Source organism: Ixodes scapularis, unplaced genomic scaffold (assembly GCF_016920785.2).
Source record: "Ixodes scapularis isolate PalLabHiFi unplaced genomic scaffold, ASM1692078v2 PGA_scaffold2__306_contigs__length_199485367, whole genome shotgun sequence".
NCBI lineage: Eukaryota > Metazoa > Arthropoda > Arachnida > Ixodida > Ixodidae > Ixodes > Ixodes scapularis.
This window is the reverse complement of record NW_024609857.1, coordinates 31,548,982-31,565,525: the sequence shown is the minus strand read 5'-3', so window position 1 is coordinate 31,565,525 and position 16,544 is coordinate 31,548,982. Positions and strand designations below refer to the sequence as shown.

The 16,544-nt window shown below is 51.4% G+C and overlaps 1 protein-coding gene across 9 annotated transcripts in view; it reads right to left on the bottom strand.

Moving 5' to 3' along the window:
• LOC8028680 (IQ motif and SEC7 domain-containing protein 2) overlaps positions 1–16,387 on the bottom strand; it is a 31,147-nt gene extending 14,760 nt beyond the window's left edge. Inside the window, exons 1-4 of one of the 9 annotated variants that reach the window (XM_029989982.3) lie at positions 15,925–16,387; positions 5,458–5,631; positions 3,429–3,530; positions 1,002–1,362 (exon numbers count right to left, since the gene is read on the bottom strand). In XM_029989982.3, the coding sequence (XP_029845842.1) occupies positions 1,002–1,362; positions 3,429–3,530; positions 5,458–5,631; positions 15,925–16,160 (873 nt within the window). In that variant the 5' untranslated portion in view covers positions 16,161–16,387. Of the gene's footprint in view, positions 1–1,001; positions 1,363–3,428; positions 3,531–5,457; positions 5,632–14,643; positions 15,246–15,924 lie in introns of those variants that run through there. The other 8 variants (XM_029989986.3, XM_029989984.3, XM_040500846.2 and 5 more) reach the window with 8 other exon arrangements.
• Positions 16,388–16,544: the final 157 nt, after the last annotated feature.

Sequence of the window (16,544 nt, the reverse complement as noted above, 5' to 3'; positions counted from 1 at the left end):
CTTATTGCTCGATACTTCAGACATAATTTGTGTGATTTCCTCAGTTTACAGTCACAAAACAGCCGCCGCAATAGTGCCGCGAGCTTATTCGCCGCCATATCGGTTGTTCCGATTTTGCCCTGTAGCCTCGATACCACATCCTACGCCATAAACAAACTGGGTTGAGGTTATAGGCTGGTTTTCCAGTTCTGCTATAGCTAACATGGCAGCCGTCTGCCCATTCTTATGGCTCTCCCAGTTTCTCTCGTGGTCCGCGTTTTTCAAGTGACCACAAGAGCAGAGTGCCATTCTTGTGATCATTGAGTGCAAAGGCTTCTTGCTGATAGGCCTAGTATTGAATCGAGCTTGGTGGACTAAACGTTGTCTACAAATAGTGCCAAATGATGCCAACTGCAACTTTGCTGTTTGTGCCAACGAAGGTGCCGGCAAAGCGCACCACCGTGATCAAACAGATCAACAAACAAGTGAAAAGGGAACAATATAAAGCAGAAGTTGCACGAGAACTTAAAATTGGCATCAAGCAAGTGGACAGTAGCCAATACGCAGCGGAATATGCGCAGAAATTTGATATTTTGGCTAAAATTCATTTTTTGGACCGCTTGATTATTCGGACAATTTCGAAGTCCCCTCCAAGTCCGAAAAATCGGTCAGCGACTGTATTCTAAACCTGCAACGGGCTATATCATCACCATCCCGGTGCGTTTTTCTTCTCCCCTTTCACAGTTTTCTTCCCTCACCTGACCCATCTGGAGAAGCAACATCACATAAACAGAGGGCTGTAGTGCTGCATTCTGTGTGTCAATCAAAGAGGCAAACACGGGGCACAGATTGGACGAGAGTGCTGCGTCATTGTTCCGCTGAGGCTCGTGCCCTCATTGAGTGCTAGACTCAGCCGAAAGCCGACGATCCAAACCCTGGCCTCCCTAGGTGACACTGAAAATTCAGCAGTGCGACCTCCCCGTCTTGGAGGCATTGGGAGGAACACGGCACCGTGCACATACCGGCCGCTTCCAGGTGCTGCTCTCCTTGGTGCCCCCCGGGATGGACGAGGTCCGCCGCGGCACCTGGGGCGGCACCCTGCGCTGCGAGCCCTCCGAGGGTGGGGTGGGCGAGCCCCGGGCCCACCCATGGTGCCGCAGGGGCGTGTTCCCGTCCGGGGCCAGGAGGTCCAGCGCGTGGATGCGCCGCGACAGGCGCCGCTCGCCCTTGGAAGCGTTGGCCAGGTCGAGAAAGCGCTTCTGCATGCAGTGGCTGCGGAAGGCTCGCTGGATGGTTAGCGCCGCCGTGCGCGCCCGCACTCCGCCGTACTTGCGCTCCAGCATCTCCACCTGCTTGTCCAGTAGGTCCTGGGAGAGCTCATACCTGAGGGAGAGGGGGCACCCCCTTGAATCCAAAGCTTTGTTTTTCAGGTAAGCAGAAAGCTTCTAGATCAGTGTTTCCACAACTGTGAGCCTCCACCCCAAGCAGGGTGGATTTAATGTGGGAAGAAGAGGTCCGCACAAAACCCCTCAAGAGCAACTTTTTTTTATGGAAAAAACAACATATATTAGCTTTCTTTTTTTTTTTTTAGGGATAAATGTCTAGTCTGGTAAAATGGCAAGTATCAGGTCAGCAAAATATGCATAGATCTGGGCAACACTTCACCCGTGACGTTACACCCCAAGGGAGGTTGCAACGAATTTAGCGGTAAGTTGCAAAGCGGCTCAAGAACTTGAAAAAACACACCTAAGACTGCTTATGTATAAGAAGGCAAAAGCAATATAATCCCGCGGGAGAAATGTTTCAGAGTAGTTTCTACACGTATTAAATTTTAAGACGACGTATAGGACGACATCCTAGATATCGACGCCAAGTGCGGCGTCTAGGACGACACCTAGAGGACGTCTAGGACGACGTCGAGAAAGACGCCTAGAGGACGACCTTTAGGACAACGTCAAGAATGACGTCTAGGACGACGTAGAGAATGACGCCTAGAGGAAGACATTCATAGCAGGCACGATAAGCATGCAGGACCACACTGAACTGCTCTGTTCATCTGGCAAGGTGCTGGTGTGCAACTAATCTTGCCAACAAAGCTTCTATATTCGTCAAGCTAAATTCAGCTTATGTTTAACCAGCTCATCTCATTTCCGTCACATTAGGATGGGGACAGCTGGCTTCAGCTGTGGTTTGTATGAGCCAAACCCTTAGTTGCACAACAGTGCAATGTGCGACACAGTTGGTGCAAACGCAACATTTTCAATATTTTGTATTTGCACGAATATAACGCGACCACGAATATAACGCGAGGGCAGTTTTTGATGCCCCCAAAAAGAAAAAAAATATTATTACTATTATAACGCGAACCGATGCCGCGTCAGTTTCTCGCACTCGGGGGGCATAGCAGAAGTGAAAAGTCAATGGAAATGGAAGAAATATCAGTTTATGTTTTGACTGCACTCATCCTCACTGCTCAGGTCCTTCCGTTTACAATCCACTTGGCGACTACGCAGGTATGCAGCAGCACGGCACCTGCTTGTCTGGTAGTTCTTCTTTCTTCCGTGGGAGCTCCTCGGCAGCCCACAATGCAAACAAGGCGCGGAAGCAGAAGCACCAACACACAAACACCAGACCACTCTGGAGCAGAAACTAAACAATGCGCTGGCAGAAAAAGACTGCTGAACCCGATACACGATCACACTTCTTGTTCTGGTCCCTCTTCGTAAACAAATGCCTCATGTTGCACAATTGCGTAAACGCGGTCGGTGGTCCTGGCTTGGCTTGTGTTGATTTGACTTGGCCCGGCTTGGCTTGGCTCGAATTGGCCGGTGCTCGCATTCCCGCATGGCGCGCGCGCGTGCAGCGTGCGCGCGTTGTAAAAACACAAAAGCGATAAAAATGCTTTTTTATGTTTTCTATTCGCCCCTTCACGTGGCCCAATGGCTAGAAAATGCCCCTCCACACCCCCACTTCTTTTTCCATTGGATCTTTTGCATTGAGCCGGGGGGATGACTTTCTCCTCTGGCTTTCTCCAGACTCGCGCGCCTCGTGGCTGAACTCGATTCCGAATATAACGCGAGGTGCGTTTTGGAGCACGTAATTTCGGAAAAAAACTCGCGTTATATTCGTGCAAATATTACTTGAACGGAGCACTGCCAATCACTAAATACAAAGTTGGTGCCTCCCCCTATAAACACACTGCACTGCTTCTCAATTGCAAAAAAAAAAAAAACTATATATACTTTGCGTAGTAGTGAATGCCCAAACTTGCTATATTTCCCACACGCCGACAAGATTCCTTAAAAAATTTGGTGCTGCAAGTATTTCCAGGACAATCAATGTAACAGCGCCGGTGCTGGTTCTTTGTGAGGCATGACCCGAAAGCAAAGCAAGAAGAAGCGGACGAAGACACCAGCCCCATGACCAGGACGCGATTGTGCATGACATACCTGTCCATCCACATTGAATACACTGCTAGCTTCACTAAGGCCTCCGCCACGTTTTTTGTTTGGTTCTCACATCTGGCATAGTCGGCAGGCACTCCATGCAGTCTGCAATAACAATGAATTTGGGTTCACATACAGAGCATGCATTGACGTTTGAATGGCTCTTTGCTAGTTGACGATGGGCAAATTCCCCTTAAAACAGCAGAGGCCAAATCTTCTGCACAAATGTCGAAGAAAGAATGTGGCGAGGTGAAACATTACAATGGCTTTCCTCGTATGGCTCCGGCAACTCTGAATGAAGAAAGAATTAGGGGAAAGGGGAAGAGCAGGTCTGTGTGGTCTCGGACCAAGTATTGTTACAATATACGGTAAGATTCGTCTGTCAAATTCCCGTGGCTTCATCCGCAATGCAAAAGTGGCATTGCGAGCAGTTATTTTGGGTTGGTTGCAATCCAAGTATCCAACAAAGGTACAGGAGTAACCATGCTTTGTGCACTGTATGGCAACTAACTCAAGAAGTAGTTGGGTAGGTCTTTGTGGCTTGGACCAACCAGTCACAGATGGAGAACAATACGAGCGTCTCTCTGATTGGCTCGCGACTGCCTTTTACAGCTGCTCTTACAATTAGTTGCCACACATGACATGCAGTGCACGATTGACCTTGCTGACTCATTGTTTCAGCTGCTCTGAATGCCAATGTCTAAACCAGCCTTTAGTGGTTGAGGTATCAAACTTCGTCCATCATCTTCTCCTCGAACAAGCTGTTAGGGTAGTAAAAAAAATAACAATGCTGCTGTCCCACATGATCAAAACACACACTCTCAGCCTGTGTCAATCTTACCGAAGGCTGCAGATATGTGTCAGAGTGCTTCTGTTCTATGGCTCAATTTTATTTCAGATCTTCATATCCAATGTACACAACCGCAAGCAAGGCGGCTGGCTGCGGTCATGTCTCCGCTCGTGTGGGCTAGCGCATGCCGTCGCAAGCCCGCCATTACTTCACATGCACATTGCATGTGCATGTACGCACGGAACACAAGCCCTGGCATCATCCTTGCAATAGACTATTCCGGAACCATGCCGCGCCCCACATCGTCTTTTCAATGCACTACGGCAATCCGATGTATGGCACATGAAAGAGTACACATAAATAGGAGGACCGGCTTACATCTGTTTAGCATTCCGCGATTTCAGAACTAAAAGAAAGCAGGACAATGACAAAACACGGTACCTATCATCTTTGTGATGCGCTCACTCCACTTTCTTAGTGTTCTCAAGTATACTCCGTGACAACTTTTCTTGGCAATGCAGTGGAAGGTACAGGCACGCGTTCCCTCTCCCATTTTGAGCGCTGAATAAAACTGTGCGCAAGCTCTCCTCCTCTCCCCAGAAATGCCAAGAAAAGTTGTCGCGGAGCATAGCAGTGGTGAGAAAAAAAAATTGTGTCACTTCGAGGATGTGGAGCACACAAGCTGGAACGAGTGCACATCTGAAGTGCCCCACAATTCCCCGCGGTGCAACGTTAGATTGATGACAGGCCTTGTGGGATTTTTCAGAAAGGCCTATTGCGTACAGGTCGTACTACTCACTGGATGCCATTCAGCACGTTGCTTACGCCACATGTTCGGAAGGGGCTCCTGCCTGTCGTCTGCCAAGCACGATCATCTTCACCAAGACCCGCTGCCAGGGGCGCACAATAAACGTGGAGCTTGAAAGTGCAAACAGAGACCGAGAGAGTACTCGTCAGTGTTCCCTTCTTCGCATCTGTCTCTGTTTGCACTTACAAGTTTCCCCAAAACAACCACCTGGATGACGTTAGATGTGCGTCGGGGTAGTTCGCCTTCAGCACACTTAAGCATGGCAGCCAGTGAATACGCCCCATGGAGCCGATACAATACAAAGTTGGTTCTAGATTAACTCCGTGCTCAATCGGTGTGAACTCAACGGCATATCGGTGCCGAAACGGTACTCCGCCGCACGCAAGAACCGGCCTTTCCGTGCGAGACTGACGGCCTGCAAAAAGGGCACTCACTGGTTGTTGTGGAGCCGCGAGCGCTTGAGAGCGTCCTCGTCCAGCCGCCGCACCGACGCCTTCTTGGGGGGCGTGCCCCCTCGACCGAGGGCCCCCAGCTCTGCCCCTTCGGCACTACCTGCCTCTTCTGGCCGCGGCTGCTTCACTGGGGGGCCCCCTCGCTCGGGGGGCTGGCTGCAAGGGAGACCGCCTCGCATTGTACCTTGAGCACGCACACGTAGCCAAAGCGCAGCAAAAGGCAACAAGCACATGCTGGAGAACGGGAGTCGGAAAAAGACACCCGCCATTCTCACCTTATCAGCGACTACAAACTCCGTTTCATGGTAAATCCAAGTGCTACCGATGCTACGAGCCAATCAAGTGCGTCGGGAAGCGCTAGATCGTGGTCTTGTCTCTATTTCTATGCGCGTGTTACTGCCAACTGATCCAATCAACGTGCGAAGTATGGGGCGTGACATTACATTTTTAGTCTGTACATTTGTGTTTCTTTTGCAACTAGCTTTTGACCCTGCTCGGACTTCAGATGAAGCAGAATACATAAAACTCCTTAATAGGGTATGTTGCAATGTAAGATCAGCAGGAGAGGCTGTCCCAAAACTCCCCTAGTTTTACTCTATAAAAATGCACCATTTTCCTGGCATCACATAATGCGACCCTCCGAAATGTGCGCCTTTATAGACCGACACGCTGTTTACAAACCAGTCACCGTTTGTGCACGCTACACATGCAAACAAACAAAACCGCCATCAACTATTTTGTGCCAGGTTGGCAAGGCCAGTGTAGCTTCAGCAGTGCTCCAACTCTGTCAAAGCTAGCCAAGCAAATGAGTGCGATGGCACACAAAGCCACATGCTCTCGTAGCAGCACGGGGCCGCAGCACTGTGGAAGCTACGCTTGCCTCGACAATGTAGCATGAAATAGATGGCACCGAATATAGATTAAAGCACAGTAAAGTGTCTGCGGATGCACCAGCCTGACAGTGCCACCACAACGGCAAGATGTCAGAGCTACGCATTGGTGTGTGGGAAGTGTGTTTCTCAATTACCTGAACAGTTTCATATGCCATTTAACCCATTCAGATAACAAAGAATTTGGCTAATCCAGTCAATGCAATTAAGCTCAAGAGGATCAAAAAATTATGCTCAAGAGGATTGAACCTAACCATACTGCAGACCGAACATTGTTAGCAGAAATTCCACTTGCCGAGTGTCAAACCTATGCTGAAATTGGATTATGAGGCAGTGACACCTAAACACTGCCATTTTTCTTTCTTATATTCCCACCATTGTAGGCTCTGTCATTTTTCATATGTAACAGCAGTTAGACAGAAAGATCAAAATTTTTCGTAATATTACCCTTTTTTTTTTTAAAAATGCCTACATACTACCAATGCAAGCAATCCCAACTAGGTAGGATTGCTTGCATTCTGTCAAGCAATCCTGTATGTCTGTTACAATTGCACTAAAGCGAACGCCACAACGTAACAAGCACAAATTTTAAAACGGCATTGGTCATGCACACACACACTGTCACGGAGTGGGTGGTTAAATTAATAAAAATAAAGCAATGATCCACTCTGAGGATAAACGAGAAATTACGGAAAAAGAACAAAAGAGCTAAGTTCGACCGGTGACTAGCGCTAGGTCCACGCCAGGTGTAAAATCAGGAAAGAGAGACGATGACACAGGGAGGATAAGCAAACAAAAGATTAAAAATTTAATAAAGTGAAATCCTACGCCGCGGACGGCAAAAGAGCACTCTACACAAACCTCGCTCCAGTTAAACGCAATGGGGTCCCGCGGGCCAGAAACTAATACTAAAAAAGTCACGACACTCGTAAAACAGGATCGAGCCGACAAAACCGCGACGAAATCCCAACACTAACCAAAAACAAGGGCAAACCGAGACGGAACTCGAACGTTACCGCTACCCAAAAGGGACAATCCCCCAAAACAGTCGCGACAGAAAGTAGCGCTACGTATAAAAATGTCCCAAAGTTCAACAGTTCGTACTTCAGAGCCGGAGGATGAAGTAGACAAAACAAACAAAAAACAGCTTAGCTTTCCGGTAGGTGCTGAGTCCAGAGCAGTCCGTTGTCTGGAGATGTCGGCCGAAGAACGATGTCTCGGAGTCAGGCGGTCCGGTTAGAAGCTTGATGAGGTCGACACCGCGCACCACACAGCCACGCACGCTTCAGCACAACCAACTCAAACACTTGCCCGACAGGCAGGGCAGAAGCCGAAAAATTAAACGTTCAAAAACTCACGTGCAGGGAGTGACTGCGTCGAGCAGCACCTCGGCCAGCTCCGGCGCTCGACTACCTCCTTTGTTCCAGAACCCCTTTTTATAGGTTCGACTACCGACCAACCTCCCGTTTTCCCGCCTTTCGGGTCAGTCCACTTCCCAGAAAAGCAAAGGTATCCGGCGCCGACCCAAATGGGAAAACATACAGGCCATCCATTTCCCCCGTACGAGTCCAAAACATCAATTATCGTCGATACGTAGAACCCGACAACAACGACAGGCGCCAGACTGAAGAAAGTCGCCGCCTTCAAAAGGCGCGCCAGCCAGCTTAGACATCTTGGTATCCCGGCGTCGCCTTCGCGTGTCAAATCGGCACCAGAGTCCGCAAACGCACCCCTCCGTCCGCGAAGGCCAAGACACAAATTAACTTTGCCCCGGGGTGAAGCCTAATCTGAGTCGCCCGTCCACAAATACCTACCCCGAAAACGAGCAAACCCGTTGGGGACGTAGAAAGGATAATACGACGGGACGAACTGGAGATTAAAAGCGGCACGGCACTCCCCGTTCCCGGACCGTACCGACACTTAAAGTGGTCCGAGAAAAAAAAGATAATAAAAATGAAAAACAAAATCAAGAGAAGCCTGAATTTGTGACACTACTCCCCACTTCAAGAACTTTTCACGCGTGAAAATTCAAAACACAGCACAAATTCAGACACCATGAAGCCAAACAGCTGCCTCAAAACGCAAAGGGAGAAACAAACACACACGTCTTCAGGCGGCAAAGAACATACAAACAAACGAACCAGAGAGAGCGCTTCGACGCCCCTGTAAGCAGGACTCTACAAGGAGAAAATAATAATAAAAGAAATAAGAAGCAACATCTTAAAGCCGACTTAAATAATCAGCCCCAATGTTTTCCTGCCCTTTGTGTACTAAACTTGCTGTTCGATGGCGCCTCGAACTGCAAAGAATAGTGTCCGTCCTCTGTTGAGCGCTAAGGCCCGTCCCAAACACGACGTCTTTCGATCTCTCGCTTGTTTCCATTCTCAGCAAGGAGAAATCCCGTTCGCGATCCTCTTCTTCCTAAGTTACGACGTTGCAGACATTGGTCTCCCCCTCCGTCTGTCGCTCTTCGTACTTTGTCAGGAGGTTGCCGTGAAACAACCCTGTCGAGTGCCCCAGATCTACGTTCTTCATAAAAAAACTCGCAAGGGTGTCTTTTCTTCTTGACAGTCATTTTCTTTGCCCTCGTTCAGGAAACAGCTCGGGAGGCCCTCGTGCCTACGTTGTTCTGCCAACAGAGCTTCGGGAGTGACAGTTTCATTCGGGATTTCCGGGACCTTGTGTGGCTTAGGTCCAGCCGTCTGGCTGCTCTTCTTTTGAAGCCTGGTTTCCACGGCGGCACTCATGGTAGATTCGACTTCCTTGCCGTTGTTGTCTTCGGTGGTGATCCCGTTATCAGCTGCTTCAACATCCCAGTCGGGATTGGACTCTCCTGCTGCCAGAGCCCCGGGAATGTTGCCCAGAATGATGTCATATATTGGACTCTCCATGCAGAGTGCTGTTACTTCGCCGCTGAAGAAAGGAGTGCACATCGACAGCCTGGCTTCGGGGAGTACCCTGACCGTTCCATCCACCAGGTAAACTGCTTTAGACGTTCCTGTGAGGTCTTCGTCTGAGATAAGGCTTCTCCGAACGACAACGGTGTTGCACCCGGTGTCGCGGAGGATCGTGACGACTCGCTTTCCCGCTTTTCCCGTTCGTACTGGTAGTCGATCCGTCAAGTGCTTCGTTTCGACCGCAATGATCGAACTTACGATCTGGAGTCGCTCCTCGTTCTTCAATTTCCCGTAGCCGTTCTGATTGAGCCCGTCGTTCATCTGGCCGTTCTCAGTAGTCACACAGCAGGAAGCTTGAGATCGCCCCCGGGGTCCATCTTGGGATCCTCCCTGGCAGGAATTTGCGGTGTGGCCTGTCCGACCACATCTCCAGCAGGAGGGAGTCTTCGGGCCTTTCTCTCGGCAGTCAGCAGCCCGGTGTCCCAAGCGGTTGCAGAGAAAGCATCTCAAGGGAGGCCGTCCTTCTCCCGCAGGGTTCTTGTTGACGTATTGTGGAGCATCAGGGTTCGGTCTCTTCTCTTCCGACTTGAACCCAATAGACTGGGCCCCTTGTGCTTCCAGAAACCGATCGGCCAAGTCGGCCATGTCGTCCAGAGTCTTTGATCCTCTCTCCTTGATGAAGATGGCAAGCTTCGGCGAGCACCCCTTTATGAATTGTTCGGTGAGTACTAGGTTCCGGAGAGTGTCGTACTCCTTCATCGTCTCGGCAAGTTCGACCCAACGGTCGAATAGGCTCGCCAGGCGCGCTGCAAACTGTGCTCCCGTTTCCCCGTTTTCCGGTTTGGCGTTCCGAAACTTTTCACGAAATCCCTCTGCAGTCAGACGGAACCGTCTCATCAATGCCTTCTTCACGCCCTCGTAGTCAACGGACTCTTCCGGTGTGATTCTGGAAATTACCGACAGTGCCTCGCCCTTCAAACACAATGCCAGCATCGTAGCCCATTGGTCGCGAGGCCAGAGTTGTCCCAGGGCTAAACGCTCGAACCGAAGGAGATATGCGTCTAAGTCGTCTTTCTTCTCATCAAAGGCCGCCATCCAGCGTTGAGGACTCGTTAGCACGGCGCCGTGATTCGCCCCAGACCCATTCGTAGGGCTCGCATTTTCGACTTCCTTCAGCCGAATCTTCAACTCTATCATTTCTTTTGCCTTTGCTTGCCGCACGTCCTCTCGATCCATCTCATCTCTCACCCAGTTTCGCAGTTCCACCCCATCGTAGCCCAGCTCTCTCCCAAGCGCGGTTAATTCCACTCGCGACATGGTAGCACAATAACTCTCACACTCAAAGCAAGAAACAAACGATTACTCAAATCGCCCGCCCTCGTTCTTCCTCGCGGCCTTCCTTCGCAGTGGGGTCGTCTCCCTAACCTTACACCATGCCACCGGTCCTGTCGCGGACGCCAGTTTGTCACGGAGTGGGTGGTTAAATTAATAAAAATAAAGCAATGATCCACTCTGAGGATAAACGAGAAATTACGGAAAAAGAACAAAAGAGCTAAGTTCGACCGGTGACTAGCGCTAGGTCCACGCCAGGTGTAAAATCAGGAAAGAGAGACGATGACACAGGGAGGATAAGCAAACAAAAGATTAAAAATTTAATAAAGTGAAATCCTACGCCGCGGACGGCAAAAGAGCACTCTACACAAACCTCGCTCCAGTTAAACGCAATGGGGTCCCGCGGGCCAGAAACTAATACTAAAAAAGTCACGACACTCGTAAAACAGGATCGAGCCGACAAAACCGCGACGAAATCCCAACACTAACCAAAAACAAGGGCAAACCGAGACGGAACTCGAACGTTACCGCTACCCAAAAGGGACAATCCCCCAAAACAGTCGCGACAGAAAGTAGCGCTACGTATAAAAATGTCCCAAAGTTCAACAGTTCGTACTTCAGAGCCGGAGGATGAAGTAGACAAAACAAACAAAAAACAGCTTAGCTTTCCGGTAGGTGCTGAGTCCAGAGCAGTCCGTTGTCTGGAGATGTCGGCCGAAGAACGATGTCTCGGAGTCAGGCGGTCCGGTTAGAAGCTTGATGAGGTCGACACCGCGCACCACACAGCCACGCACGCTTCAGCACAACCAACTCAAACACTTGCCCGACAGGCAGGGCAGAAGCCGAAAAATTAAACGTTCAAAAACTCACGTGCAGGGAGTGACTGCGTCGAGCAGCACCTCGGCCAGCTCCGGCGCTCGACTACCTCCTTTGTTCCAGAACCCCTTTTTATAGGTTCGACTACCGACCAACCTCCCGTTTTCCCGCCTTTCGGGTCAGTCCACTTCCCAGAAAAGCAAAGGTATCCGGCGCCGACCCAAATGGGAAAACATACAGGCCATCCATTTCCCCCGTACGAGTCCAAAACATCAATTATCGTCGATACGTAGAACCCGACAACAACGACAGGCGCCAGACTGAAGAAAGTCGCCGCCTTCAAAAGGCGCGCCAGCCAGCTTAGACATCTTGGTATCCCGGCGTCGCCTTCGCGTGTCAAATCGGCACCAGAGTCCGCAAACGCACCCCTCCGTCCGCGAAGGCCAAGACACAAATTAACTTTGCCCCGGGGTGAAGCCTAATCTGAGTCGCCCGTCCACAAATACCTACCCCGAAAACGAGCAAACCCGTTGGGGACGTAGAAAGGATAATACGACGGGACGAACTGGAGATTAAAAGCGGCACGGCACTCCCCGTTCCCGGACCGTACCGACACTTAAAGTGGTCCGAGAAAAAAAAGATAATAAAAATGAAAAACAAAATCAAGAGAAGCCTGAATTTGTGACACACACACAAACAATCTCCCAGGGAGTCACAGGGATATTGTGGCAGGAGATGGTTTGTCGACAGATGTGCATACATTTATGCAAGCACCTTAATGTCTTCGATCAAACTCTCTAAACACATATCTTTGCGAACAAAGAGCCTCAAGGGGCCCCAGAATGGCAGCTGACACTTTGTTAAAAGACTTAACTTTCCCCAGAATGTTTTTTTTTTGTTTTTTTTATCTTGTCAATAGATTTTTCCATACAGTGCATGTTACTTCCTCACACTGTTTATATGAAAGATACAAGATGCACTGCAGTTCTGATAGCAGCGACTGGCTTGGCCACAAACGGCTACATCTTCCAAAATTTTGTGCTTCTATCACCAAACGCCGCAGTTCAAACATGTTAGAACGAAACTGCCCCATAAAATAAAACTCTGTAGATAAAGATTTTTCTTATTTGCCACACGCCCAGATAACCCAGTATTTCCCAAAAGTGATGCACTGAATTTAGACAGCAATTCACGAGCTCCCATTTCTGTATACCAGAGTGATGGCTGTTCCTCTAGCTTGTCTCTTGTTGCCTCGAACCCTAACCCCAATATTGGAGTTGAGACTTTGGTGTGGTATGAACAGTACGTGTAAAGAGAGCAGATTAAGTATGAACCCAAAAGTTACTTGGAAGCGGCATATCTGATCGAGAGTTCATGATACAGTGCAACTTGAAATTGCAGTCTCTATTCATTGCAATTGTTTTTCAAGCTTCTACTTCCCGTGTTTTGTCCCCAAAGCACCCAATTTTTCAGTCATAACTGTAAGAAGCTGTGCATACTCTTATACTTTATCAAGAAGCTGTGACAGCTTCAAGTGACCAAAGCGCGGAGACTTATATCAGAAATAGATATGACCATATTTTGGCACACGCAAAACATGCTGTTCCAAAATAAATTTCACTGGTATCTCCGGCAGTACACCAGTTAATGGCTGCCAAAAAGTGGCACATTCTCTACTGTCACAGCATTTTCAGCACGGGAAGTGGAGGTTTTTCTTAATTTCCTGTCCACTTTGGGCAGTTTTTATTGCGAGGAGGTGAGGGGGGGACGGGGGGGAAGATCCCCTTTGCTTGTCCTTGGACAGAGGCAGAGGCTAGGAGAGTGCTCATCACGCGAGTCCAAACAGCCACTCACACGCTCTGCTGGACGTCGTCAATGTCTCCGCTGTTGATGTCAGTCCCCAAGCTCCCAAAAACAAGGAGGAGACGATAGCGAGGAAGAAAGCCGTGATGTTTAAAGTCCTCACTGAACTGCACACTGCAACGTCAACGTTTTTTTGTTTTTTTTAAGAGCACGCTTTTTTTGTTGTGTTCTGTTTTTGCCGTGTCCTGTTTGGACAGCCATTCACAAGTGTTCCCCTGAAGCGCGCTACGTCACACGTATGCTTTTCAGTTGGATTATGCTCAGTGTGCATAAAACATGTCCAAGGCAAATGGCAATATGAGGTCATGCTGTCAGCCACTAGATAAGAGATATGACAGTGCACGCTGTCCGTGGCAGAGAAGATGCATTACTGAAACCAGCCACATTCCACAAAGCAATTAATCTCAGTTCTGTCACCTTATGGTCACCGAGCATGTGTAGTGCTGCAAACATTTGGCACGGCATGTCGACCTTATAGGCCTACCTCCGTGGCAGTACAACGCCAGCCACATTTGCTTCGCATTCATCGACTGCCTCTATGACAGTTTTCAAGTTTATAACACGTAACCAAGAGCTCCGCATAGATATGGCACGACATTTAATTGTTGTCACTCGCCGTCAATGCAGTGCCTCTTTACTGCCTCCCGAAAAACCGTGGGTTCGACGGCGTTCGTTTAGTCTAGTCAGAGCCTGTCGTGGTCTAACCCAACTGCATTGGTGGCCGCATTTGACGCCGCAGAAATGAACACTACGGAAGCCAGCCGTCAACACGCGTTCCTGAGCGCGACACAAATATGGCAGGCCCAAAGTAGCGCATAAGATGTGAGCGAGCAACGCGCTCTGCTCGTTCGTTCGTGCCAGTTCTGCGATCGACTCCGCGACGCGCCAACCGCGACCAGGCCCCGGGGTCTGAAGACTACTCTTCCGCAACCGACGATTCGTGTGTACCCAGGCGGCAGCGGTTCGCGCTCGGGCCGAGCCCCTCGGGCCCGCGCCCCGCTCACCGGTCAACGGCGGCGTATCGCCTGAACGAGGGCCGTTCGGGTCCGGCCCGGGTTCGGGCGGCGGGCGGCCCCGCCAGGCTGGCCTGCACGGCCAGGCAGCGCCAGAGCAGCAGCAGCTCGTCGCAGCGGCTCGCGGGGTACATCCACATTGGGGCGGCCAGATGGCGCGCTGCACCCCGACACGCGGCCCGGGCTCGCGCGACGGGGCAACAGAGCCCCGGCCCCAGAAGGGAGCCGAAACCCCGAGCTCCCGAAGACCGCGGAGACTCGGCCTTCCCCCTCCCTTCTCGCGGGCAATGGCGACCGCGGATGTGGGTCAGGCGGCCTCGCCGTCCGAGCGCAACCGCTGGTGGTGGGGGGGCCTACCTGTGCTGGGTGACTCGGAGCACGGCCCTGCCGTAGGGGCTGAACGGGTGCAAGAAGGCCCTGGGCCCGCGGTCCCGGGTGAACACGGCCTCCTGGCACACGAGCGGAGGCTCCCCGACGCCGAACATGATGACGGCCGCCAGCCCCCCACCGTCAGCGCTGCTCGTCGCGCTCGCGACGCTACGGGCACGGCTGACGCGCTGACGCCGCCAGCGCCCTCGCGCGAGCGTCGTCGACCGCTACCTCCACAGGCTCGACGTCTGGCCAGCCGTGCCCGCGGGCGCTACGCGTCGGTGCCGACTCGACCGCTCGCCACGGCTGGCTCGCTGGTCGGCCCACCTCTGCGCGGAGAGCGGGTGAAGCCCCACAAGCCCGCTGGACCAGTGCCGGCCGTTATCTAGCGGTCCTTTCGACGCGGCAGCAAGTTTGGGACTACCCGGGGACGTCCCAGTCCCGCTGGTCGGTCGGTCGGTCCCGCGTCGGGAGGCGCGCGGAGGGGAGAGGGGTTGTTTGTGACACCGGTGATCCGCCTCCGGCAAGCGCACGAGCAGCTGCCTCGACGGCGGCAGCTGCGTGCGCTCACCCTCCTGCCGTGCGCAATGACACCACCGAAGTTGTTGTCACGCGCCGCGGCGGACAATGTTACTCGTGGAGGGAGGGATGGGGACTGCCCCCTCTCCACCTCCGCTGCTCGGCGTAACGGGGGAGTTGGTTCGGTGGGCCAGCTGATCCGGTTCCTTTCCTCGGCTCCGCAGACACGCCACGGCGGCAGCGATATCGACTGCCCACACCCGCCCAAATTAAGACCGCCGCGATTCGGGGAAAACGGTTGCTCCGCCGCCGCAGGACGTTTCGGCTCTCCCAAGCGCCCGCGTCGGAAACAACACACACAACGGGCTTTAAATTTGTGTCACCGCCGCTCCACCGTCGACAGCGGCGGGGGTCTTCGGAAACCGAAGCACAAGCATAACGACGCGTAGGAGAGGGGAGAGTTTGGCGTACTCTCTTCATGGGGCTCGGACCGCGGGTTTAACCCCGCGTGTCAGCAATTAGGCTTACAAAACGTCCAATCGCCGCAAAGGTGCAAGTTTTTTTTTTTTGTTTTTTTTATGTTTTCGTTGCCCGCGCGCGCGGTAACAAGCGCACTTAAGTTCCCCGATAAGAAATCGGCTCATGCAGCCGGCTACTTTTGCCGAGCAGCATCGCGGCGATGTACGGCAGACGCTCCCTCCGATAAACTGAGAGGCAGGTGCAGTCGGACGGCATTGTTTTTGTTGTTACCTTCCGTTGCTCAGTCGCTGGAGGTCGATCACTTCCAACTGCAAGCATAGCCTGTCGATGTCGCGTAGCAGTGCGTCCCTCTCCGCCCTGAGCACGACCACTTGGTGCTCCAACTCCTGGATGCCGATGCACTGCCTTTCGATGAGTCGGTCTTTGGCCTCCACGCACTTCTGCAACTCGTGCAACCGCTCACAGAGAGTTGCTCGCGAGCTGGACAAACTCGCGCCTTCCGTCATGTTGGAGCAGCGCGCCGAACGCGGAAAGTGGCTCCATTAAAGAGTTGGGAAAAACATCGCGCGCGATAAGGTGGGGCTTAATCGAACGGCGTCGTTGAAAGGAAATTGCTAGCGCGCCGCGCGCACCACACACCGCCAAGTCAACAACCAACTCCCCAACTTCTGCTCGCTCAACGACAGCGGCGGCGTTGCGGTGGCAAAAGATCAAAAGCAAGTATCGAGAGATCAAGTTCCCTGTTCGCGTAGCTTCGTAGTCACGTGAGTAACGAATACAGCAATACAATAACGCGAGCACTTAAATAAATCTTTTATTTAATAAACTTGGTATTTGTTATATTTTTATTTAGTTGTAATTAAATTGATAAGGCTACGCTTTAAAAGAAA